The sequence below is a fragment of the Chelonia mydas genome, chromosome 18, assembly GCF_015237465.2.
Source record: "Chelonia mydas isolate rCheMyd1 chromosome 18, rCheMyd1.pri.v2, whole genome shotgun sequence".
NCBI lineage: Eukaryota > Metazoa > Chordata > Testudines > Cheloniidae > Chelonia > Chelonia mydas.
In genome coordinates this window covers 12,600,514-12,625,945 of record NC_051258.2, presented here as the reverse complement: position 1 = coordinate 12,625,945, position 25,432 = coordinate 12,600,514, and the positions used below count along the sequence as shown (strand labels likewise).

Here is a 25,432-nt window from a genome sequence, read left to right as displayed (position 1 = left end):
TGCCATTTCCTAGTGCTTCCCTGTCTTTTCAATACACGAGGTTAAATTACTCCAGAAGACTCCCAACAGGGCTTCCATTGTCTGCCAATCAACACTCAGAGATACAATGGCATTCATTCATGTCCAGAGCAAACATGCAGGCAGCGAATGTTGGTATGTGTACTCTCATTTTGGATGTTTTGGGAACAGTTTGTCTGAAATCCTGTCTTTCTACAAACAGTCTTTTTTTTTTAAAAAAAAGTTACAATGTGTTTTTATGCTTAAGCTATTCAGTAGGGACTAACTCCAGACAAGACTGAATTTTACAGGCAAGCTAAGGAATAGCCCTGAAAACTGACCCATTTGCTGGGACTCTGAACGTGTTTCTGAAAAGATCTACTTACTGCCATCACACTGAAAAAGATGATATTTTAATAGAGAAATACACATTCAGAAAAGTGGAAAATAGTTGATCCCTTTCAAAGAAGACAATCATAGCCAGTTTGATTTTGTGTTTTTGAAATACCACTTAGTGTTTAGCCTCAGAGCATACATTGCTATGGAGTACAGACACTGAGGTCCCAAAGTGCACTTTAAGACTGTTCACTTTACGTTGTCTTGTGACTAAGATTGAAGTCCTTCCCCCTTCCGCCACAACAGTTTACAAAAAAAATCAAATGAGCAAAAAAACCCAGTTACAATATGATAGAAGTCCAATGTTGTTGACAACAGGAGAGACTCTAGCCCCATACACCTCTTCATTGCTTTGATTTTTCTACTTCAACACTGGCCAGAGCAAAGACTTTGTCTCCAGATCCTATGGAGGGAAAACAGAAATAAAAATTGTCTTTATCCCATCACCACCATCCCAGTTTAGAGAAACAGTAAGTTATTAGCAGGGACTGTGTTTTGGAGGGGTTCATTTTTGATACCTTAAATCAGACAGAACAACACAAGAGGACTTTTGGGGCAAGAAGTCAAACCCACATTTTGAAAACAAAAACATTTCAGGTATAACTTGTCAAAAAATGGGGCCATGTTCTGGCTTCAGCTATATTACATGCATGCCTGAAAAGCTGTGGCCAGGAAAGGAGCTGCAAGGCTGATGGCATCCACCCAATTCTAACCCCCTTCTAAACCTAACGAGATCCAAGCTTCCCAGGACCTTTAAGCCATGAGAAGATGCATTCCAGGGTAAGGCCTCAAGTTCAGCAAGTTCACACACTGACCTGGCCCTTCACACGCTATCCCACAACGATTACCCCTGCTTCACTGGAAGCATGCACGGGGCAAAGAGGAGTAGTCAGAATAGAAGCTCACAGTAAGCACTGCTATCTCCCCAGTTTGAGAAGCAATTGGACAGAAACCTGGCCCAGAAGAATCTAGATTTAATATTGGAATGTGTTGATATGCGAAATTAATTGCATACTGAATGCACGTTCAGTCTTGCCACTTTGGTAGGGGGGTCTGGTTATGACAGTGGTGGGAGAAGATGCATTTCACCCCTGTACCGTTTGTTGCTATGGCAAGAAACTGCAGAGCGCTCATGGCCAAGAAGGGAAAAGGCTTTTTTTCCAGGAGTGCTGGAAGAGGACAACAAATTTGAGCAGAAATCATGTTTAACCCTAAAAATGTTGTCCCTATTTACTAGGCATAACTCTCAAGGCCTCCCCATTACGTGGGACACTTAATGGTTTGGTCCACATTAGGTTTCTTCCACATTGTACTTATTTTTTCATAGAGCAGTATATATAAATTTTACCAGCATTATACTAGGACATATATTAAGTGGCATGGATATTTTTGTTCAGATTTTTCCCTTTTAGATCAGGAATCATGTAGCCATTTCTTTCCACTAGTGCATAGGGATGCTGAGAAGCTTTGATATTAGGGGTATGAAGAAACTTACCAAGGTTACTAGAGACTCTCTCAAACTGGCTGAGGGCTGCACCTGCATTTGCTGACAGGAAAGTCTCATCATCTGGAGTCAGCTGAACCAAAAAAACCAGATACATACATATGAAATGAACACCTTAATTGTATAATTTTTTTTTTACTTTGTAAGGATATGTATCTGTGTATATATGAAATACTTCAGCCTGTAGAACCTGTGAATCTGATATGCTTTTAAAGGAATGGCATTATCTGACGGTGTGAATGCAAATTAAGCACTGGTGAAAGGTGCCAGATAGAAAGAATTTTTGTCTCCAGGGCTGTCAATCAACAGAAAAGGAAGAGCACAAGCAGCATTGCTGCAAGCTTCAGCCAATTGTATCATTGAACCTCAATGCCAAACTGCAGAGACTACTTTTAGGAGAGGAGGCCAGCCTTCATCTTTGTGCTGAGGCTGTCAACAAGGATGCGAGCCACAATGGTGCTTTTGTAATTTGGACACCTAGCCATGAGGAAATGGATACCAGTCCAAAGTTATTTCACATAGGCCAATGAACAGTCTAACGGCTTTCAGCCACTACCCACCTTGGCCATATTAAAGCCAATGCCTTAGAGATGACAGTCCGTTTCATTACAATGCTGAACCATCTGGTCACGTGCAGATGTATTTTGGTTTTTATCGTGTGGCACTCCAATGCTTTGTGACAAGTGACATTTATGTATATACAATAATGAATTAGTATCACAAAGTTGGAAAAGCCGGGAAATTCAGAGGTAAGATCAGCTTATTATTTAGGAACCCATCAAGACTGTATTCTGATTCTTAAAGCAAGACAGAAATTGATGTGCCTGATACAAGCCTTCCAAAGTGTCGGTGTCGGTAATATGGCAAATTCCTGTGGGTTAAGCCTGCTGCATTCCTTTAGGAGCCCTGAGCCTCCTCCCTGTTTTGTCACCTCACACCCACCATCTCCAAGGAGCCAACTCTCCTGGAAGAGAAGGACTGTACAGGATTCCTTTCCCAGTGTTTGGGTGCCCTGTCTTTGAAGCACTCCCAGGTCCTGGCTACTCATGGAGTGGGAATTTGCACCTAGAAAAGGAGCCCTGATAACTATGCTATTCTGGAAATACCCTATTTAAAAAAAAAAAAAAAACTTTCAAAAGACAAAACCAGTGTAGCTCTAACATACTGATAAGACTAGTTTGAACACTTGTGAAATAATTATTTAGATGAAGGAAAGAACTGAATACATATCAGAATAATGGAGAGCATGAGTTCCCTTTAAACATTATAGACTCCTTTCCAGGCTTTAGTTCTTGAAAATATAAGATATACTATAGCCATCAGGTAAAGTAGATCAACATTGTAAAGTAACTGGAAAACTGGAGAAAAATTATAAATAAATTACGTAACTTAGCTCTGCTGCATAATTACTCATTTAGCAACCTGTTGCAATGCAAATGCTTTAGAGGACCGTTTCATTGGAACAGATCTTCATGCTCTTTAGCCCTTACATAGCATTTTATCACTTCAATGTGTTGTACAGACATCAAATTAACCTTCACAATTCTGTGAGGTACGTTAATCTTAATTTTAAAAATAAGAAATACAGGTGAAGTATCATGCTCAAAATACAGAGTACCAGTTGGGATTAGAACCCAAGAGTTCCTGACTCTTATCTTCCTGTCCAATATACTATGCCACACAGCCTCTCATGGAAAGTGCTGTACACTTAGAGATGTACTGAAATGCATTTCAACACAACATCCTAAATTAACAACAGATTGGATGGAAACACTTAAATTACAAATAAATGCCTTTCAAACCAAAGTATTTGAAAATCATGTCCTCCTTTATCCTTCCTCAACCACCCAAATCCCAGTTCAAGTTTGTGTGTGTTTCCTTTAAGACCTGATGAAATCAGAGGTCCTGTCTACACTGTAACTTAAATCAGTACTGTAACCAATTAGCCTCTTAGAGCCAACTCAGCATGGTTTGAGCCCACACAAAATATAATATGTAATTATAATTATATTATGTATGGTAATATATGGCGAGCACTTTGAAAATCAGCCACATGTTCAGCACACTTTTAATTCTGGGGGCATTCTGCAGCAAAAAAATTAAAAATTCTACACACAATATTTCAAAATTCTGCAAATTTTATTTGTCAAAATGGCACTACATAATCACGCCAGTTTCAATTATTTTGGTAATTTATTTCAAAATACCGGTCAGCAAGTATGTCTGTAACAATACAGACACACACAAAAATTCCTCCAGAAGTAGAGAGTTAAAGAAACCCCTATGACAACCCAGGTCCTGTTTCTCTGCCCCCTTCTTTCCCCAGAGCCAGACCGGAGGGCCAGACACCCACAACCCCTCTCTCCAAATCCAACTGCGGCACCCCCCCGAGCCAATACACCTAAACCCCTCCCCCCTCCAAAGCACAGCCATGAGGCCTCCCCTAGACCAGATACCTGCATCCCCTCCAATCCTGAGCCCAGACCCAGGGCCCCCCCTTGCCCAGATACCCACACTCCCTTCCCTCAGAACCCAGCTGCAGGCACCCCCCTTGCCCAGATACCCACACCCCCTCCCCACCCCCAAAGCTCAGACACCTGCCCCCTCTCCCCCCACCAGAGCCCAGCCGTGGTCCCCTCTCAGCCCAGACACCCACCCCCTACCCCCACAGAACCCAGGGATCCAGAGGGAGAAACAGTCTGATACTCAGTCCCACGCTTGCACAGTTTCCTACGCTGCCCTCTCCTTCCCCCAGGGAGCGTGGGGAACTGCAGCTACCAGGAACCCTCTAGCTCCCTCTCCCTCCCCCTGGCAGTGTCTTCTATGTGAGAGCTGTGCTCTGCTGGGTCCAGTGGCGGCCAGCAGCACTGCAGTCCATGTCTGTGGAAGAAGGAAATTCTGCGCACATGTTAATTTCTTCAAAATTCTGCATTGCACAGTGGCGCAGAATTCCCCCAGGAGTAACACTTTCGCAGTATACACAGACAGCTTCCCTATCAGTACTTAGTACATAGCTGGTTTCTCCCTCCCAGTTTCTGTACCTGGAACAATGTTTTACCTCACTTGTCTACTGGGAATGTCTAAGATAGTAAATGACAGCTAATTACGTTCTCTTATAATCTATTCATATAAACATAGATAGGCAGTGTAGTAGATGTACACACAAAAAAGCTAACAAAGGACTGTGCAGCTTTTCTCACAACTTTGTGTACACAACTGCATTAATGGTTCAAATTAATGTGCTAGACTTGTATTTACAGTGTAGATAGGGCCCAATATCAAAAATATTGTAAAGAGTGCAGCTCCTTGCTTTCCTTTAGTAGTTAGTGATGTTATTAACTCTCACAAGAGAAACACAGATACTTGAACTCAGACTTTGGCAGCTTAAAAAAAGTCTTCCATTTAAACTACAATTAACTAAGTCTATCCAAGTAGTCTGTTAATGATTTAAAATCTTAAGTAACTTTTTGCAGTTATTTCTTCCAAGCCATTTTAAGCATCAGCATCTTTTGGGAAAGTCCAAGAATAAAAATCTTTTGGAAGAAGATATTGATTAAAATTAATACCATAACTGGGACACAAGAGCATAAAATACAAGTCATGTCTTCCACACGAAATATCCAAACCCCAGGCACTATCAAAAGAAAACAGCTAATGAAATATTATTCAAAGTAACTCAGCAGTGCCAAGACACTGGAAAGCTAATGTGAATCTGACATCACAAAATCAGGATCTTCCTCAATGGAAACTGTTTCCTTTTTAAAGCTAACACACATGGGGACCATTTCCTTCACAGACTGGCAATAGGAAAATATAACTGTTCCCCTCATCCCTCTAGTGGTTAGAGACAAGAATTAAGAGTCAGGATTCCTGGGTTCTACTCCCAGAAATTCCATACATGTAGCATGTCACTTAACGTCCCTAACTCAGTTTACTCACCTGCATAGTGCGGATAATACCTACCTTTCAGGGGTGAAGTAAGACATTGTATTATTGTAAGCCTTTGATATTTTCTTTCCATGGCTGGGTGGTTAATTAGGCAACGAGTAGTATTGCAGCTTGTTTTAAGCAGGTCCAAATTGATGTTAGTTATATGTCACGCACTCAGATGACAATCAATGAGTCCACTTTAAGGTTGTGATCAACCATCCATGACAGGGTTTAGACAAATGCTCAGTATTGTTCTCTATACTATCCATAGCATACTCTTCAGGGAGGCTGAGTACCACTGAAATGTAGGTTATATCTGAACTATGAGTCAGGAGTCTGATTCCCCTGCTCTCATCAAGCTAGCGCAAGTATAAAGCGCAATATAGCCACAGCAGCATAGGCAATAGAGGCACAGCTGGGTTTCAGGAGGGTTTGCATCCGGCACAGCTCAACTGTGCTTCCACTGCCACGGCAGCTACATTGCTATTTATGCTCTTGCTCGCTCAAGGAGAGCTAGTGCAAGTATGCGTACACAAGCAGGGGACTGACATCCCCTAGCTTGTAGTGTAGATGTAGCCATAGGGATGCTTCTGCCATGAGGCTTGTTTTTGTATTACATAATATAACTGCATTCTCTCCACACATATTTAATGCACACAAAAACAAAACAAGTGTTTAGCAAGAAAGAACTTCAATTCCTTTCTCATAGACTTTAAGGTCAGAAGAGACCATCATAATCATAGCTCAACGAATGACAGGTATCAATGCTCATATCGTTACCTTCTCTCCAAGCTTCCTGAGGGCAGTTAGGATTTCCCCCTTCTGCTGCGTGTATAGGTCCCGTCCCAGTTTCCCAACCATCAGATCTCGGTCCATCTGAACAAGAAAGAATATTTTTTTCAAATGTGAAAAATTTCACATGAAACTAGTAGAAAATTAACAACCTAACCACCCTTACAGCCTACATTTAGATTCCTTTTAAAATAATCCTGTGAATGAATATGACAATTGTGAAAGTGAGGGCCTAACAGAGGCACCCATGGTGTGGTAAAGAGCCGTGAAACACCCACCCCCAGCTCTGCAAGTGCCTTTTAATCCTAACTTCCGCATGTTTGCCTATTTCAATCTTGGACCAGTTTTGAACAGAGGTTGCTATTTATGTCAAGTTGTGTGGTAATATTCTGAGGACCAACATCCACTAGGATAAGGCCACCACACTTCATTTCACTTGTATCCTATCCAGAATCGGAATCCAAATCTCTGGAGATGAAAGGCTAGTGCGCCAGCCAGTCTCTCAACCTGAGTTCCAGGATCATGGCTCTTCTTCTGAATTTATATTTGTGATAATGGAAGTATTTCTGGTGCTCAGTTTACTATTGGTTACCAGATTTTTTGGTCTGTATTAGGAAAATGAGGGGGGAAGGAATGAACACAAGTAACATTTTCAGCCCCCATGCCTAATAGTGAGATAGCTATTTGAAGCTGACCAGATTCTGAAAGGCATCAGAAGATTCTCTGTCACCACAAAATTCACACTGACCCTTAATTTGTGGAGACTGGAAGGACAAAAATCAGGCCAGTTGAAATAAATCTATTAGAATTAGATTCTGTCCACAGGAATCTTTACCTCTGCCAACCTTGTCCGTAACTGCCCTGGCTGTTTCTTTGCAAACATTCTAATGACTTCTGGAGTTTTAAAAGCCTGGCTGATGGCTGCTTGTATAGCCTGCAAGAAAAAGAACAAGCTAAAAGAATGAGTACACCCAATAGCAAACATCATGAAATACAACCACATTACACCAGATTCACAAATGCTGAACAGCACCCTCTGCCTCAGTTGGTAAGAGACACTCAAGGCCATGTCTACGCTATCACTTATGTCGGCAAAACTTGTGTCGCTCAGGGTATGTGTAAAAAACACACACCCCCGAGCAACATACGTTTCGCCGGCAAAAGTGGTAGTGTGCACAGCGCTATGTCGGCAGGAGAGTTTCTCCCACCGACATAGCTACCGATGCTCGTTGCAGGTGGTTTAATTATGTTGACGGGCCAGGGCACCTATGCCTGGAGACAGGCAGGTGGGGGTGGCCAGGAATGGAGCGTGAGAGGAGCTGATGTGAGGCAAACCCAATGGGAGCCTGGGGGATAGTGAGGGGAGCAGGGTCCAGGTCATAGGTGAGGAGGCTGGCAGAGCAGTGGTGTGGGCCGGGGCTATAGCGGCTGGAAGAGCTGAGGGAGCAGAGCATCAGGTGCCATTGGTGGGCAAAGGGGAACAGGAAGTGCAGCACAGGGTTGTGGCAGGACACACCAGGGAAGTGGGGCATGAAGGAGGACGATGGCTCTGGGGGTAGTGGAGACAGAACTGCCATTCTGTTAAAGATTAGAAAGGTCCAGACTGCCAAGCTGGAGGTGGGCAAGCCCCTTCCCTCTGACTTGCATCCTAGCCGAATTTTCTTTAGGTGTGCCGAATTACCGCCGCTCGGGATACCCAAGGTATTTACACCTAGTACTGTATTAGGGACAGAAAGCAGGTCTCAAGCAGAAGAAACCAAGGGTGATGATACTCTTGACCAGCGGCTGTAACAATCGTGGGGGGAGCGAACATAAGAAAAATTTTCCGTTTAAAAAACACCTTTTTCTTTTTCAGAATTGTTCTTCGTGTAGTTCAGATCCTTAAATTTCCAAACCATATACTGGGGATGGGAACAAACACTACCCTTTGTAAACATTCCTCCTTAACTTTTGGGCTTTTTTGCTTTATTACGTATTCTACTCCCCTTATGGGATTAGGGGGCACAATAAAAGTGTCTCTTCTGTTTCTGTAACACTTTGATCTTATTTGAATAACTAACTTAGCATTTCAATTTGAAATTCTTTTCTCCCCCTCATCCTGAAACTCCATTTAAATCATTGAAAGCTAAGAAGAAAGTGAGACAGGAGGGCTGGATTGGCGCTATGGTATAGCTAGACGGGAGAAGAAGAAAGGAGCTAGGGAACAGGGGTCTGTATTGGGACCGTGAGGGAGCCAGGCAGGAACTGCAGGGGTCTGAAGAGGAGCTAGGTGATGGGGGGAAGGCTCGACTACGGTTATGGGGGAGCTGGAGAAGGGCAGATTTTGGAATCAGGAAGGGGTCTCTAATCTATTCTTGCACCAGGGTCCTCTGGAGCCTTGCTATGCCACCCAGCAGATGGGGTAGGAACGTCTCACAACGTGTTGCCCTAAACCTAGTTGGTGGGGTCTCCCCCACCATCTTTCATATCAGACTCCACTTAGTAAGGTGTCTGCTATATTTAAGCCCTGCTCTGGAGATACACAACTCTATTTCTACATGTTTAATTACCCTGATTCTTAAATATAGCTTTACTTTAAAAGACTACAGATTAAATCAACATATACTCGATTAATGTGGAATATTCATAGGTATGTGTGTAGAACAGACAAATACAAAGGTGTAAATCATGTATACACATACTTACACACACACACACACCCCAGTATGTATTTTCACCTTCTTTTTCACAAACTATAGGTATAACATATGCTATCTTTAGGAAGATACCACAGAGGAGACTATGAATCGTCCTTACCAGCTGCATCCCACTGAGTTCATCTATCAAAGTCATATTTCCAGACATGATCTTCTTCAGTGAGTCATTGAACTCATTTAACTGTTCTAGAGTTTCTTTTTTGGTTTCTTCATATTCATCTGCATCCAGTTCCTCTCTAAAGGAAATTCAACAAGCCACATCAACTCACAGGATTAAACCCAGAAAGACATATTTTTTAACTTTAATATTGTGCTAGATGAGGTAATACAGGGTAAAATTAAAAATAAAAGTAAAGTAATACCTATGTGTGGAGTAAAGGTCCCCACGCCCATAGCTAGCCATGGTAAGGACGGAGCTGAGGCTTTGAACCTTGGTACCATGAGGGAACATTTGTGCAGTTCCAATGGGAACTACTTTTTTAAAACATACCTGAAGCTCAGTCATGAACATGAAATAGCTTCCTTAAAGAAGTAGCTTGTTTACAATCATACTTTCTTAATATTAATTGTTCCTTTCTCCCACCATTTGTCGATTTAGATTATAAGCTGTTTGGAGAAGGGACTCACTATGTATATGTGCAATGCCTAACACAACAGGCCATAATCTTAGCTGAGGACTCTAGAGAATGATACTACTAATTATTTCCCTTTCCCAAAAGATTTGTACTCCTGATCCCAAAGTTTGCCCCATTATCTACACTCTTACTTCGTCTTCTCATACTCTGTGTTACAGTAACCTTCTCTGTGGCTCAAGAGGGCTGAACACTTCCTCAAGGCCTATGGCCAGTCGGTATCATTTCTTGAGTTGCCCAAGGAGGCACTAGAGGAGCAACTTGAAACATACAGTAGAACCTCAGAATTAAGAACATTTCGGGATGGAGGATGTTCGTAACTCTGAAACGTCTGTAACTCTGAACAAGACGTTATGGACCTCAGCCACTGGGGAGGGGCTGGAGCCGTGGAGGGTTGGGGGTGGGAAGTGCTGGGTCTCCAGGCTTCAGCCCCACAGCTCAGTTCCCGATTTCAGCCTGGGGTGGGGGGCACTGGACCTCAGGGCTTTAGCTACACGGGGAGCGCTGAGGTTGAGACCGGTGCCCCGCACAGGGCTGAAGCTGGGAACAGAGCCACAGTGCTGAAGCCCTGAGCACCGGTGCTCCTGAGAGTCGGAAGCCCTGACCCCCCTCACGCTGCAGCTGCAGCCCTACATCCCCCCATGGCCGGGCTGAAGCCCCAAAGGAGTAAAGTATTTGTGTGTGCGCGGCTCCGCTGCTACCTGATTACTTCAGGTTCCAGAGGGTGTCTGGTTGACTGGTAAGTCCATAACTCTGGTGTTCGTATCTTGGAGATTCTACCGTACTGCCTCAAGTGAAAAGTACATTGGCTTGGCAGGTTTCTATCTCCTGCCAAGCTGGAAATTCAGGACCAAGTTCTGACCTTGGATACCTATGTGGAAATGGCCTATAGATTACCAGAAGGCTTAGAATTTTGTGCAGCTTTGTTAAAAATACAGTAGTATGGAGCAGGGTAGTTCCACTCTAAAGAATTCTGCAGAGACCACATCTAAAATACTGCATGCAATTCTGGGTGCCTCATTACCAGAAAGTCACTGACAAATTTGAGAAGAGGAACAAAAATGCTTCGGGAGTTGGGATAATTCACTGATGAGGAAAGAACAAATACTATGTGTAGGTTGACTAAGCAATAGTTAAGGGAGGGTAGACAAGCTCGCCATCTATAGCTATATAAAGGTTGTAAACACAAAGGTGGGAGGCAACTGCTTAGGGTGACAGAATGGAATATTACATTAAGAGCAATGGGATGAAATGAAGAAAAGGAAAATTTTACCATAAGGAACATTCTGACAGTGAACTCTATTACTTTGTTGAATGATTCCTGAAAGAAAGTGGTAAAGCCTTGTTGCGAGGAACTTTTAAAACTAGATTGGACAAAGACATCAGAAAATTCACTGTAGAGAACATTTCTGCAGTGGCATGGAGGTGGCCTAAAAGTGTTTTCCATCTCTGTTTTTTATTAATCCCTTAAGAGTTAATATTCAAGGACATCACTGATCCATTTGATTGTGTTTTCCAACAAAACAAAAACAAAACAACTATAATGAAAAATAGGGACAAAATCAAGAATAGCTTTTTCTTTTTTTAAGATAGTGAAGAATGAATTTTGAATTCTGTGAACAGGTGATGATTCCATTGTTCACAAAAGTAATACAGTGTCACACTCCACCTAAGAATTTCAAATCTCCAAGAAACCTGCAACAAGTTTTCCTGAACTCTGTTTTTTTCCTGTAGGGGCCATTCTTAAACATGGAAAGAGTAGAAAAAGTTCATTGAATTTGTCCTGCACTGCTTAATCCAAGCATCCTTAGGCTGATTTAAAAACAAAGCCTCAAAGAACTGTGACAGGAATACTGAAAGGCGCAGCAATTTCTTCTGCCAGCTGTTGCTGGAAAAATATTTACATTTAAAAGGGAGACCCTGCCTTTCCATACCTGCACTCCTCCAGGTCTTGCAACTGCTGCATTAACCTGTCCAATTGCTCTTCCAAGTTCTGTTTTAGTTTACTGGTCTCTATTGCTCCTCTTGAAGCCATTTTAAATCTTTATATGGAAAGTGCAGACCTATAAGACAGAACACATTTTACTGATATCCAGATATGTACCACCTGAATTTAAAAGGTGTCCTGGCAAGCAAGGACTCTCCACTACAATAAAGACCAACGTGCCCTAGAAGTGTTTCTTAAGAGATGACCCATGAACTACCTGTGATCTGCAGTTTCTTGCCTGAGAATACCCAAATAAAAATATTTTGAGATCCTAGCAGTAGCGGATTTGGTAGGCTGGGCAGGAACAGGTGGCTCGATGGGATAACTTTTCCCTTAAAGTTGTCAATAGAGTAAAGAAGTTGAACAGCCACAGCACATCAAAATGGAAACATGACTGAAACCAAGAAGCAATTACTAAAATCCTTAGTCCTTACATTATGAAATGGAATGCATTCTTTACATATTCTTTTGGAAATTAGATAAACTAGAGAAAGCCTAAGCTTGGATGCCTGAGGCTTCCACACAACATTATTACAACTATCAACCTTAAAAACTTGTGGTGTTCCAAATCAAACCTCCACTTCTCTAAATAATCTCCACTTCTCTAACAAGAAGTTATCTGGGTTATGAAAAAACACTTGCGTTCTTGGATAACTTGTTGATTGAAATATAGTTTAGGCCCAAAACCAGAGGTCAATTTTGAACTGAGGTCAATAGCCCTTTGTGATATACTTAACAAGAAACCGAAAAATATCCCAGGCACCAGCTAGAAAGTTATTAAACACTAAAAGCAATGGGGGGGGGGGGGGGGGGAGAGAGAGTATTTTGGTTTTGGAGAGGGAGAAGCGGGCTTTAAATGTTAGGGGGGAAAAGAAAACTGACCCCCTCCAAATGGGCGTGAGCATATACGTTTTTATCTAGCTCCCACCCACCCCCTTTTCACTAACTGGTAAAGAAATAGCAAACATCACCAAATAACCACAACTATACTGAAAACAGTAAAAGCCAATACCACCACTGAAGTGAGCTGTAGCTCACGAAAGCTTATGCTCAAATGAATTGGTTAGTCTCTAAGGTGCCACAAGTACTCCTTTTCTTTTTGTGAATACCATCACTATGACTGTCCCTATTTTCCTACTTACTACCCTCCACAAACTTCACTCATACCACTCACCCTTAGTCCCCATGTACCTTTGGGCTGCCCTACCCCCCACACCTCCACAAGACCCACAGGTTTACCCTAGCCTTTTACTTGTAACCCTCACACAGACACACCCCCTACCCTTAGCACTCAAGGCATAAGCACCAGTCCTTTACTCACAGTTAAGCGATAAACCACATCTTGACTACTGTTTTGGAGTGACAAGCGATGACTACCGCCCAGCTAACCCCATTCCCAGCTTCCTGTATTCCTCAGGGCCTCTGTACACCCTGACCCCACAACAGCCCTACTCACAAGCCTCAGCGCCTATGCACCCTGACTCCACAAACAGCCCCTTAGCTCACAACCCTGAGGACCCCTATGCACCCCAACTCCACAAACAGCCCCTGACTCACACCCCTCAGCTCACCCGCCCCCACAACGAAAGCGGCAGCCCCTCCCCTAACCCTTCCGGGCCCCTGGGCCAGCCTAACCCCACAAGCCCCCAGCCCCTTACTCACACGCATCCCTTCCCCTGGAGGCTCGGACCGGCCTCACCTCACGACGTGCGGGAGGTGCTCCCTCACTCCATACCCATCCCTCAGCCTCCAGGGCGGCAGGGAGATCCAACCCCACCCACTTCCGGAAAGGGGGACATCGCTAGGCAACGGACCCATATCCACTTCCGTCGCCGAGTAGCCAATCGAAGCACTCCTGGTTGTGCGCTGTACCCGGCGGTCCCGTCGGCGCCTGGCACCCCGGGCCACAGTGGGTCCGCCCCCCTGGGCCGTTCTCTGCGGAGCTGTGGGGCTGCCTGTCAGCCGGGTAAGCAGCTTGAGGGGTGCCTCTGTGGGGCGAGGCGCCCAGGGGCCGCGCCTGGGTTACCCTGTGTGGGGAAGGGAGCAGGGCGGCCCCATGGGGAGCTCTGGCTGCAGGCGGGGGCTTCAAACCCTCCCCCCCCGGGGGGGCCTTGTCGCTGGCCAGGGACTTGCCTCCCAGCGCGCAGCCAATTTTTCAGTTAGTTCCGCTTACCTCTGTATGACTGAAACGAAAACAAGCGCTGCCACAGGGTAGGGAAATGCAGCCTGTCTTGCCAAAGGCATTGACAAATGATTATATGTTACTCCTGCAGTCCTTACTCACACAAGTAAATCCCATCAGTGGAACTTTGCTTGCATGAGCAAAGACTACATGCAGGAATAAGATTTTGTGGGACTGGGCCCTAAATTAGTCTGGCTGTTCTCCGTATCACTTCATCCCACGCGGAAATACTCCACCTCTGGGATGGAAGGCGGTAGCTGTTTAACAATGCATAGCATCACTATACAACAGCCCTGGACTTTTACCATATGTGTTGCACTTATTGAAAATGTCACGTATATAGCATGTATGTTTGTACAGTATATTTTGTGTCAGTTTTTCCTACTGAAACCAAATACAAAATCCTTGGTAAAAGAAAGTGGCAACGAAAACAAGTTCTTGTTGGTATTAACAAAACAAGGTGTTTTTTTTAATTAAAATTAGAATGTATTAATACTATATATAACTTTTTATTGCTTGCCCCAATGAATTTTTGAACATCTACCTTAACAATGTCAATTTACAAAAGAAAAGGAGTACTTGTGGCACCTTAGAGACTAACAAATTTATCTGAGCATAAGCTTTCGTGAGCTACAGCTCACTTCATCGGATGCATGCAGTGGAAAATGCAGTAGGGGGATTTTATATACACAGAGAACATGAAACAATGGGTGTTACCATACACACTGTAAGGAGAGTGATCAGGTAAGGTGAGCTATTACCAGCAGGAGAAAAAAACAACAACAAAAAACAAACAAACCTTTTGTAGTGTTAATCAAGGTGGGCCATTTCCAGCAGTTGACAAGAACCTGTGAGGAACAGTAGGGGCGGGGGGAAATAGTTTTACTTTGTGTAATGACACATCCACTCCGCCAATCATGGCGGAATTCCTCAAGGGCTTCTTTTCCATGGGTCCAGATGATAAAGATGTGATCAATGTAGCACAAGTATAGTAGGGGCATTAGGGGACGAGAGCTGAGGAAGCGTTGTTCTAAGTCAGCCATAAAAATGTTGGCATACTGTGGGGCCATGCAGGTACCCATTAGCAGTGCTGCTGATTTGTCCCCAAATGTGAAATAGTTATGGGTGAGGACAAAGTCACAAAGTTAAGCCACTAGGTTTGCCGTGACATTATTGGGGATACTGTTCCTTACGGCTTGTAGTCCATCTTTGTGTGGATGTGTCATTACACAAAGTAAAACTATTTCCCCATGTTTATTCCCCCCCCCCCCCCCCCCCCCGGTTCCTCACACGTTCTTGTCAACTGCTGGAAATGGGCCACTTTGATTATCTCTACAAAAGGTTTTTGTTTGTTTTCTCTCCTGCTGGTAATAGCTCACCTTACCTGATCACTTTCCTTACAGTGTGTATGGTAACACCCATTGTTTCATGTTCTCTGTGTATATAAAATCCCCCTACTGTATTTTCCACTGCATGCATCCGATGAAGTGAGCTGTAGCTCACGAAAGCTTATGCTCAAATAAATTTGTTAGTCTCTAAGGTGCCATGAGTACTCCTTTTCTTTTTGTGGATACAGACTAACACGGCTGCTACTCTGAAACCTGTCAATTTACAAAGAATGCCTATGGGAACTAATTTTATTTAAGTCATTTTGTTTACCCTTCTCAGAAATCCTTAGAGAGAGATTTTCAGTGTCTTATTTAGTAGTGGGCATGAAAATAGTTGGATGTGGTGTAACTCACCTCAGCTTTGTTAAACTAAGTACATAGAAATGCATGAGGAGCTTTTTCATCAGTACATACCAAGGATTTGGCGTTTGGAGACATGAATGAGAGAAAGTGGATAAAAAACAAAGAACTATTGTTTACTGGTATGAGTGTTTAAATATTGTTTGTGGTCACATTGGAATAATTTTGATAGTGTTAATTCAGTACCTACCAGTCCTAAATGATAATACATAATTTAACGAAACTTTTATTATGAGGAAAAAAATTACTTTAGCTGGTATAGTGATTAACCTTTCTAAGGACATTCAGAGCAGGAGGCTCTCTTGTTCTATAGAGGTTCTTGTAGCACTCTCATCACTGTAGCATCTGATTTCCAGTACTGCATTAAATTATATGATTAACATCTGTCACGTATAGTTTGTTTTCTCTTTCATCTTCTTCCCATGGAAGAAAATTGTGGGCACACTCAGCAATTAGAAGGTGCGATTCCCAGCTTGGGTAGATGTACACATGTTAGTTATGTTCAAACTGGCACCTAAAAATAGCAGTGTGGCAGGAGTAGCAGCTTGGGCTAGCAGTCCATGTACCTACTGAGTGGGGGGTCAAGCAAGATTGTATTGGGGGGGCTACCCTGACCTGCTGTATTATTTAATTTAATGCTGTCTGTGCCGCCGTGACCACAGTGCTATTTTTTAGAACACTAGCTCAAGCAAAGCTAGTGCATGTATGTCTACCCATGTGAAGTTTCCTACAGTCCAAGAGCTTTATGCCCAGATATATTGTATTGCTGTAATCCCGCCAATAGGTGATAAAGTCATGAAGGTCATATCATCTGGTCTGGATGAAATGGAGTCTCATCAGCAACCAGAGTTGGTAGAGAACATTGTTTATCATAGCACTGTGAGACCTTACGAGTCAGAGAAGAATCCTAAACTACAGATCAAACTGACCAATTGTGAGTGCATCCCTCCAACTAAAGGAGACTGCAGACTCCCATAGTGCTTTCCTCTGTTCCATCTTGCTCAGTTCCAGCTTTAAACAGCTGTTCTTCAACCCTGAGCCGATGTAATCCAAGCAGTGGGGCAGCTTGGTGGAGTGGAGGAGTATTTGTCATTTTGGGGAAGACTCACACTCTCTTTTTAGTGATGACTTCACTCTTTCACATAGACAAAAAAACCCCAAAACTGGAGAATTTATTGGAATTCTTGTTTATAGAGAAGAGACTAACTTTCTGGGCCAAAATGGGGGTCACTTACTATGAAATATAATACATTGAAGACCACCCCTATAGGAAATTCCCTGGCTTAAGAGGCTGCTATAAACTATCCCCAGGATAGCCAGTACCATTTCATTAGACTTTTAGACTTCATCTGCTGGGCAAGCCACTTCTCCTAGTTCATTAAAGAGATACTTCATATTATTTAACCTGACAGAAAAAAATGGGGTAAAAATGGCTGAGTGGAATTTATGTTATATGTTATCCAGACAGTCTGCAGCTACATCAGGTTTCTGTATTTTCAGGGGTTCCAATCCCTTAAATTGCATTTAACGGAACAAATATTCAGTTTTGTGCTGCAGTGCAAACAAACTAAAATGAAGGGGGAAAGTGAAAACAATCAGGTCATGTACCTGTCCTCTCATCCCTGAGTGCAAAATAGTTCAACATAGTTTAAAAGGTAACTTTATTTGGGACTGCTCAGAGGTGGCACATACAGCCCTTGGAAAAGGAAAGCATGTTGTATCATTCTGGATGACCCAGGAGTGGCTTTTCTAGGCCAATTTATTGAGCATAAGCTTTCGTGAGCTACAGCTCACTTCATCGGATGCACTGTAGCTGTAGCTCACGAAAGCTTATGCTCAAATAAATTGGTTAGTCTCTAAGGTGCCACTAGTACTCCTTTTCTTTTTGCGAATACAGACTAACACGGCTGCTACTCTGAAACCTAAATTTCATAAGTTATCTTTAATCATTGTAACAACTTCTTGCTTGAGAGGCAAGTTTCTTGAGTGTTAAAAGGATTTACAAGAGGGGCACAATAGATCAGTGAATAAGTACAGGCCTGCTTTAGTCTCTTGACGATACTTTGCATTGCTATAGTATCTTCCAGCTGTCCCTCACATGGTGCTAATGCACTAATGAAGCCTCACAACCCCTCTGAGTTCAGTAAGTATTGCTATCTCCATTTGACAGAGGACTAAACTTGAGGTAAAGGAAGTTTAAGTGAGTTGTCCAAGGTCGTAAAGCAAGTAAGAACTGGCAATAGCATCAAGGAGTCTTCATATCCAGTTGCCTGATCTAAGTGCCAGACACTGCTTCTTTACTATTTAGAAATAGTATAGAATACATTTTAAAAATCTCATTGTCTTCCTTTAAGCATGAGCTGTAAGTTACTGAACAGGATTGGCCCACTTAATGTTGGAGTAAAAAAGATTAAATCAAAGTTATTTTAGAGAGAAATATTGAAGACGTTATTTAGCGTGTTCTGGGACAGAATCATACAATTAAATTTTTAAATTATCAACTGTTCCTAAAATCACAATATAGAGTTTTAGCCAAATTTTCTTAAGGCAGCCCTAGTATGAAAACAGTTAAAGTAAACATCAGGAGAAATGGATTCATTATTTTTGTGCAACAGATTCAAAAGATTATTCTTACAATACTGTACATAAAACCAATATTCTATAAAAGTTATCTCCTCATCCAGCACAAGTTTTCTGGAGAGTTACAAAACAGTACACATTTGAAATTTACTTATGTAAACAAGATAGGTATAGGTATTAGCCACTTCCTTTAACGAGTCTTTAGGAAAAAATATTTCCAAGACAATAGACATATTGATCTCAAGTTACATTTTAAGTGTCACCCTGAATGCCTACCCAATCTAAATTAGGCAATAGTATTTCCACAGTTTTGTAGTAGAAATAGGGGGCTTTGAAATCTGCAACAGTAAAGGCTTCAAATAAGTCCTTTTGTAAAAGAACACTGAAATTAATTGAGTTGTTCCTGATTATTCCAGGGCAGTGAGCAGTTTTTCACAATTAGAGGAAAGACATGTACAATTGTGATGAATGAGAGTAACTATGAGGTACTCTAAAAGTTGTCTGAAATGAAATAATTTACTTTAGTTAGCACAGGAGTTTCTGAAATTTTTTAACTTCTCTTTATAAGAATGACTTTTTAATCTCAAAAGCCTTTGGGCCAAATTCAACCCTGAGGCCAATGGAGTTACATCAGTGTTGATGTCTCTAAAAAGCTTAAGGAATAAGAAGTCCATAATTCAACAACACATTAATTTCTTAAATAGTTTCAACTTAGAGTGAAGAGTTGAATGTGACAATCTGACAGTAGATGGGCTGTAAGCATTACTGGAGTCCTATGTTACTGTTCTCTGCTGGGAAAAGCTAATTAATTTCCCTTTGTACAAGGCACCACTTTTCAACTAAGTAGATCAGAATGTTGCCAGAGTATGAAGGTGAGGGTCACTCCATACTCAGTGGACGCCAGTTCTGAAAGTGCCAATAGTTTTAAGAATTACAGTATCAGAAAATGCATATTACACCATGGTTTTAGATTTCAGCCCTTCTGGTCCCTGAGCCAGCACACACATGTTTCCTGGAGAAATGTTGCTAAACTGCAGATGTCAGCATGAATTAAGAAATTGAGAGTATGTGTGAATAATCAGATCTTGCCTATAAATACCTCAATTTGTAAAGAGACACGAGTTAGAAGGCAAGTTTATGATGCAGTTTAACAGCTGCCTGATTTTCTAGACTGTAAAATTAGCTGCCATGATGCAAAAGGACATTTGATCCCATTGCTGAAAAGGCACCATATATTTTCATCCTTAAATTTCCGATTATTTTCCCCTTTTTTTAGGAGCAGACCTATTCAGGTCTGCAGTCTGAGTCACTTTCTTCTTTGAAACTGGAGCTTTATGCATTACAAAGGCAAGTCCAGCTCCTTCCTTCTCCTGTTCCATAACTGTTTCCATAGCAACTCTTCCAGCTGATGCCAGTGCAAGGGCTGCACTCAAAGTGGCACCAAACCCTTCATGTCCTTGCCTGCTAACTGTTTTGTGCTAATAAGGAAGAGGATTTGAAAAATTCTGTGTAAAAACTCTTGAAAGCACTGAAAAGTACTGACACAGAGTGAACCTCATAAGAGCACCAAAGCACTGTTGTTTCCATTCAAGAGCCCCCTGATGTTTGCATATATTGATAGTTAAAGACTTTGCTACGAATCTCTCTCGTTTTGAAATTCTCCTCACCGTGACTGTTAAAAGGATCAGTATAAAGAAAAGGAGGACTTGTGGCACTTTAGAGACTAACAAATTTATTTGAGCATAAGCTTTCATAAGCTGCAGCTCACTTCATCGGATGCAACATGTTTCTAATTTCTTCACCCCCTTTCTATTGAAGAGTGGCCTTGTGAGACCTTTCCAGGCAGGGATGTTGCTGTGGGAACAATGATGGAATATTCAGTTCTTTGCACAGACAACTACAACAGGAGAAAGAAAAAGAATACTTGTGGCACCTTAGAGACTAACCAATTTATTTGAGCATAAGCTTTCGTGAGCTACAGCTCACTTCATCGGATGCATGCAGTGGAAAATACAGTGGGGAGATTTATATACACAGAGAACATGAAACAATGGGTGTTACCATACACATTGGAATAAGAGTGATCAGGTAAGGTGAGCTACTACCAGCAGGAGAGCGGGTGGTGGGGGAAAAAAACCTTTTGTAGTGATAATCAAGGTGGGCCATTTCCAGCAGTTGACAAGAACGTGTGAGGAACAGTGGGGGGGCGGAGGGGGGGAGAATAGTTTTATTTGTGTAGTGACACATCCACTCCCAGTCTTTATTCAAGCCTAAGTTAATTGTATCCAGTTTGCAAATTAATTCCAATTCAGCAGTCTCTTGTTGGAGTCTGTTTTTGAAGTTTTTTTGTTGAAGAATTGCCACTTTTAGGTCTGTAATCGAGTGACCAAAGAGGTTGAAGTGTTCTCCGACTGGTTTTTGAATGTTATAATTCTAACACATTCCAGTTTTAGTCTGTTCAGAATAGGTCCAGGAGAAGCCATACTGGCAAGTCAGATTGCCATGAAGAAGAACACTCAGACATATTTAGGGTAAGGGGAGGATAGGAAGAGAAGTGAAAAGAAATTAAATTAGTAGAAAAAGGATTTACTCAACAGTTATGGTCATTCATAGTTTCTTTTAATTTCACCCACCCTATTAAGTACTTTGTCACAAAAGCCAGACTCCAAATGGAAGCAGTGCAAATACATGACATATTTCTGGCACTTATAAAAAGAAAATTATTTACTTGTTTTACCCACCACACCTTAGATTAAAATTGAACATTTAAGAAATCTAAATCACTCTTTATCAGTGCTACTGATTTATTATTTTCACTTCATTTAGCTTCCACAACAAAAATAGATTGGTCAATTTTACTTGTAATTATAATCAGCTTTTCTTCTTACATGCTAACACCACGCTGCCCTGTTTCAGTTTCCAGGACTTCTGCAGAATATTTAAATAAAGAAGGGGGAGGGATAGCTCAGTGGTTTGAGCATTGGCCTGCTAAACCGAGGGTTGTGAGTTCAATCCTTGAGGGGGCCATTTAGGGAGCTGGGGGAAAAATTGGGGATTGGTCCTGCTTTGAGCAGGGAGTTGGACTAGATGACCTCCTGAGGTCCCGTCCAACCTTGATATTCTATGATTTCACTTACATTTTAAAGGAATATAATAGAACGTATTCTTTTTAGGTTTCACTTAAATAAAATCTAAATGTTGGGTCTAACTGCTTGACAGTGCCCTTTAATTAATTTAGATACCCATATCTTTAAATTGTCAGGTAGATCAGTATTTCAGGGAAATGTGTAAAGCTAATTCTGTGAAGGAGAAAAGGTTTAATTTCTCATTTAAATAAACTTTAAAAGTACCTGCTGAAGTCACAGTGCTCACGGACAGCATCACAGACAGATCATAAAGTTTGGGCTAGTTTTGGCCTCTGTAAGAAAGCAACTGTGAGAGAGACTTCTTGTTATCATTGTAGCAATGTTTGTCAGTGTTTAAAATTGATAAATGAAAGGAGTAGCAATACTTCTTTTTGACATTATGACTAGAAGTAGTCTGAAGGTGCAGAAAACGTGCTTCTACCATTTTTAATCCAACTCACTAATTTCAAAATTAGGCTAATATTTTCCTAGTTTTTGATTATTCTGTTCCATTTTATATGCCCAGCAATCCATCCTCTAACTGAAAAATGCAGAGAGCCTGCAATTAATTATAAAAGATAACAGTGAAACAAAATTATTCAACTAAGTATACCAGTTGTAACTGTAACTTTATTATGGCACTGCTGAGACAAGGAGTTTGTTAAAATACTCAGATCCCTTCATTTAAGAGCTGTTAGAAACCAAAGGGTCCCATTAAAATGAAGTGGAAACTAGTTTTGCTTTAGAAAACATAAAATCAGAAGTGGAATGTAGCCTTGAATGCAAACATACATTCTGTGTAGCCACGGCAGTTAATACAACAGTGCAGACTCCTTCAGTTAAAAATCCTATACTCCTGAATACACAGAAGATCACCTTGAGCTCCTAGGAACTGGCTCCACAAGAATAAGCACCAAAGCCCGCCCTGGAAAGAGAGGAGAGTGATCAAGATAACGCTTCTTTAAAGTCCTTCCCAGTGAGAGACTTCAAGAAGATAAAAAGAAAAGGAGTACTTGTGGCACCTTAGAGACTAACAAATTTATTTGAGCATAAGCTTTCGTGAGCTACAGCTCACTTCATCGGATGCATCCAATTAAGTGAGCTGTAGCTCACAAAAGCTTATGCTCAAATAAATTGTTAGTCTCTAAGGTGCCACAAGTACTCCTTTTCTTTTTGTGAATACAGACTAACACGGCTGCTACTCTGAAACCTTTCAAGAAGATAAGCTTCCCCCTTTTGAAATATCATTATCTTGTCCATTGTGTTGCAGAACCAGTCTATATGACCTTTGCCTTCTAAAAAGCATAGCTAGAGGCAAATTATTTTGTCACTATACTTGACACACAGAACTAACTACATAAAATATGTTGAAAAGTTAAAAAGCCACTAAGTTCAGCAGCCACATATTGTTCACCCTCATTTTCTCTTCCTACGCTATCTTCATAACACCAGTGCATCTCTCCCAGATAATTGATGTGTTCCTGCTGGATCCAAAACAGCCAGATATCTGATGTAATCCAAGTATGTGTGAGTGATCGAAGGACAGAAGTGGTAATAAACATAGCAGTTGTATCACAAATAAGTCAGATACATTAACTCTTTTTGACACCTTAGAGACTAACAAATTTATTTGAACATAAGCTTTCGAGAGCTACAGCTCACTTCATCGGATGCATTCAGTGGATGAAGTGAGCTGTAGCTCACGAAAGCTTATGCTCAAATAAATTGGTTAGTCTCTGAGGTGCCACAAGTACTCCTTTTCTTTTTGTGAACACAGACTAACACGGCTGCTACTCTGAAACCTGTCTTTTTGACAATGGGTGTAGATTTTTCTCAGCATGCTTCTCAGTCCTAGCATCTCAGTGCTGTTTCATGACACCTGAATTACATATTTGAGTATACTGCCTGTGAGAGAATCAGGGGAGTATCACAGGCCTGATTCTCCCCTCAAATTTCTTTATACTGATATCTCCACTGACTTCAGTGCAGGGGCATGCACAATGGGGGGGCAAGCAGGGGCACCCCCAATAATCAGCGAGGGACACAGTACTCCCCCTGCCCCGGGGCTGCAGCGGGGAGAGAGCCACAGCCCCAGAGCTAGGGGAGTCCTCTCTCCCCAGGGGCTGGGTGGGGAGGGGGGAGAGTGAGCTTCTGTGCCTCCCCCCACTCCCCCTAAAGGGGTCAAATTTAAATTCCTCTGCATGCTCCTGCTTCAGTGGCGTCACTCTTGATTTACACCAGTGTTACAGGAGAATCAAGCCCTGTTTCTTTGCTGTCCCACATATCTCTCTGTAAAACCCAGATGCCTGCAGAACTCCAATGGTGAAGAAAGTAAAGATACTACCACCAACTTGTTCAAAAGTGACTGGCTGCAGTACTGGGACAAGCTCGGACTGAAAAGCAACCCCAAGAAATCAGTTAAACATTCACTGAATTAATATCCTTTTTTAATTTTTATTTTACTAGACAAAGCTAATATTGGGTTTCCAAATGTCTGTGTTTGCAGATTTCAGATGTATACATCAGTCTCGTGTTGGAGAACATTATTCTAAAATAGCATTAAGGTTTTGATACAAACCAAAGAATGGCAGGAATGTTAGGTTTAAGCCTGCGAAATATTAGAGCAGCAACTCCAGGCTCAACCTGGAATGGTATTATTCCCAGCAACCTTTAAATATACAATGAAAGCTGCATCAGGTAGCCACCCAATGGACCAATAAAATCAATTGTCAGTAGAGGTTTTTTTAACTGCAAGTTGAACAAAACCATATTGAAAACCTCGGGGATAACTGAATGGCTTAATACAAGGAGTTATCTATTGGGCAGGAGGACCTTAGTAGAAATTTCACTGTACCAAATTATATCCATCATCTCATCCTCCTATATTTATTCAATAGAAAGATCTCTATCACACCAACTAACACAGAAAAACTTCAGTAAAGGTTTCCTAACAGAAGATGTGCTTGAAAGAAATAGCAGGATGTTCTTCCTCCTGTTACATGTACCATTTATACCATTTATACATGTACCATATGTGTCAGCAATGGTCCTCTGCCATGTACATTGGCCAAACTGGACAATCTCTACGCAAAAGAATAAATGGACAGAAATCTGACATCAGGAAGCATAACATTCAAAAACCGGTAGGAGAACACTTCAACCTCTCTGACCACTCAGTAAAAGATTTAAGGGTGGCAATTTTGCAACAGAAAAGGTTCAAAAACAGACTCCAATGAGAAACTGCTGAGCTTGAATTAATATGCAAACTAGATACCATTAATTTGGGTTTGATAGAGACTGGGAGTGGCTGGGTCATTGCACATATTGAACCAATTTCCCTAAGTTAAGCATCCTCACACCTTCTTGTCAACTGTCTAAATGGGCCATCTTGATTATCGCTACACAAGTTTTTTTTCTCCTGCTAATAATAGCTCATCTTAATTAATTAGCCTTTTACAGTTTGTATGGCAACTTCCACCTTCTCTGTATGTGTGTGTGTGTGTGTATATATATATATTCTTACTATATGTTTCATTCTATGCAGCCGATGAAGTGGGCTGTAGCCCACAAAAGCTTATGCTCTAATAAATTTGTTAGTCTCTAAGGTGCCACAAGTACTCCTTTTCTTTTTGCATTTATAGCCTGACTTATCTCAGTTGTCACCCTGCCACCATAGAGATATTTATTAGGCACTTTTGGTGACATTGGACTGCTGCTGATTTCCAAAATACAGGCTGCAGGACCACCCTGCCATCACGACTTTACTTTAAATGAGCAGATTGCTGATACAGAAACAGGAATTGAAAATGGTACCACCTAGTTAAAACGTCAGCAGGCCTTTTCTGCCAGGTCCTTTATTGGAG

At 41.7% G+C, this 25,432-nt stretch overlaps 2 protein-coding genes across 4 annotated transcripts in view; one reads left to right on the top strand and one right to left on the bottom strand.

The window, feature by feature from the left end:
- Positions 1-388: 388 nt before the first annotated feature.
- Positions 389-13,774, bottom strand: LZIC (leucine zipper and CTNNBIP1 domain containing). 2 transcript variants are annotated; one of them, XM_007053717.4, is made up of 7 exons: positions 13,634-13,774; positions 11,882-12,010; positions 9,416-9,551; positions 7,455-7,553; positions 6,608-6,703; positions 1,889-1,970; positions 389-796 (listed from the first exon to the last, which is right to left on the bottom strand). In XM_007053717.4, exons 2-7 carry the CDS (start codon positions 11,980-11,982, stop codon positions 738-740), a joined length of 573 nt encoding a protein of 190 aa, XP_007053779.1. In that variant the 5' UTR covers positions 11,983-12,010; positions 13,634-13,774; the 3' UTR covers positions 389-737. The 2 variants fall into 2 exon arrangements, with proteins under 2 accessions (XP_007053779.1, XP_027682675.1); XM_027826874.2 differs by having other exon boundaries at positions 13,597-13,753.
- Positions 13,770-25,432, top strand: part of NMNAT1 (nicotinamide nucleotide adenylyltransferase 1) — a 26,281-nt gene continuing 14,618 nt past the window's right edge. The window contains exons 1-2 of one of the 2 annotated variants that reach the window (XM_043531598.1): positions 13,855-13,900; positions 19,721-19,791. In XM_043531598.1, the coding sequence (XP_043387533.1) occupies positions 19,779-19,791 (13 nt within the window). In that variant the 5' untranslated portion in view covers positions 13,855-13,900; positions 19,721-19,778. Of the gene's footprint in view, positions 13,901-19,720; positions 19,792-25,432 lie in introns of both variants that reach the window. The other variant, XM_007053719.4, reaches the window with a different exon arrangement.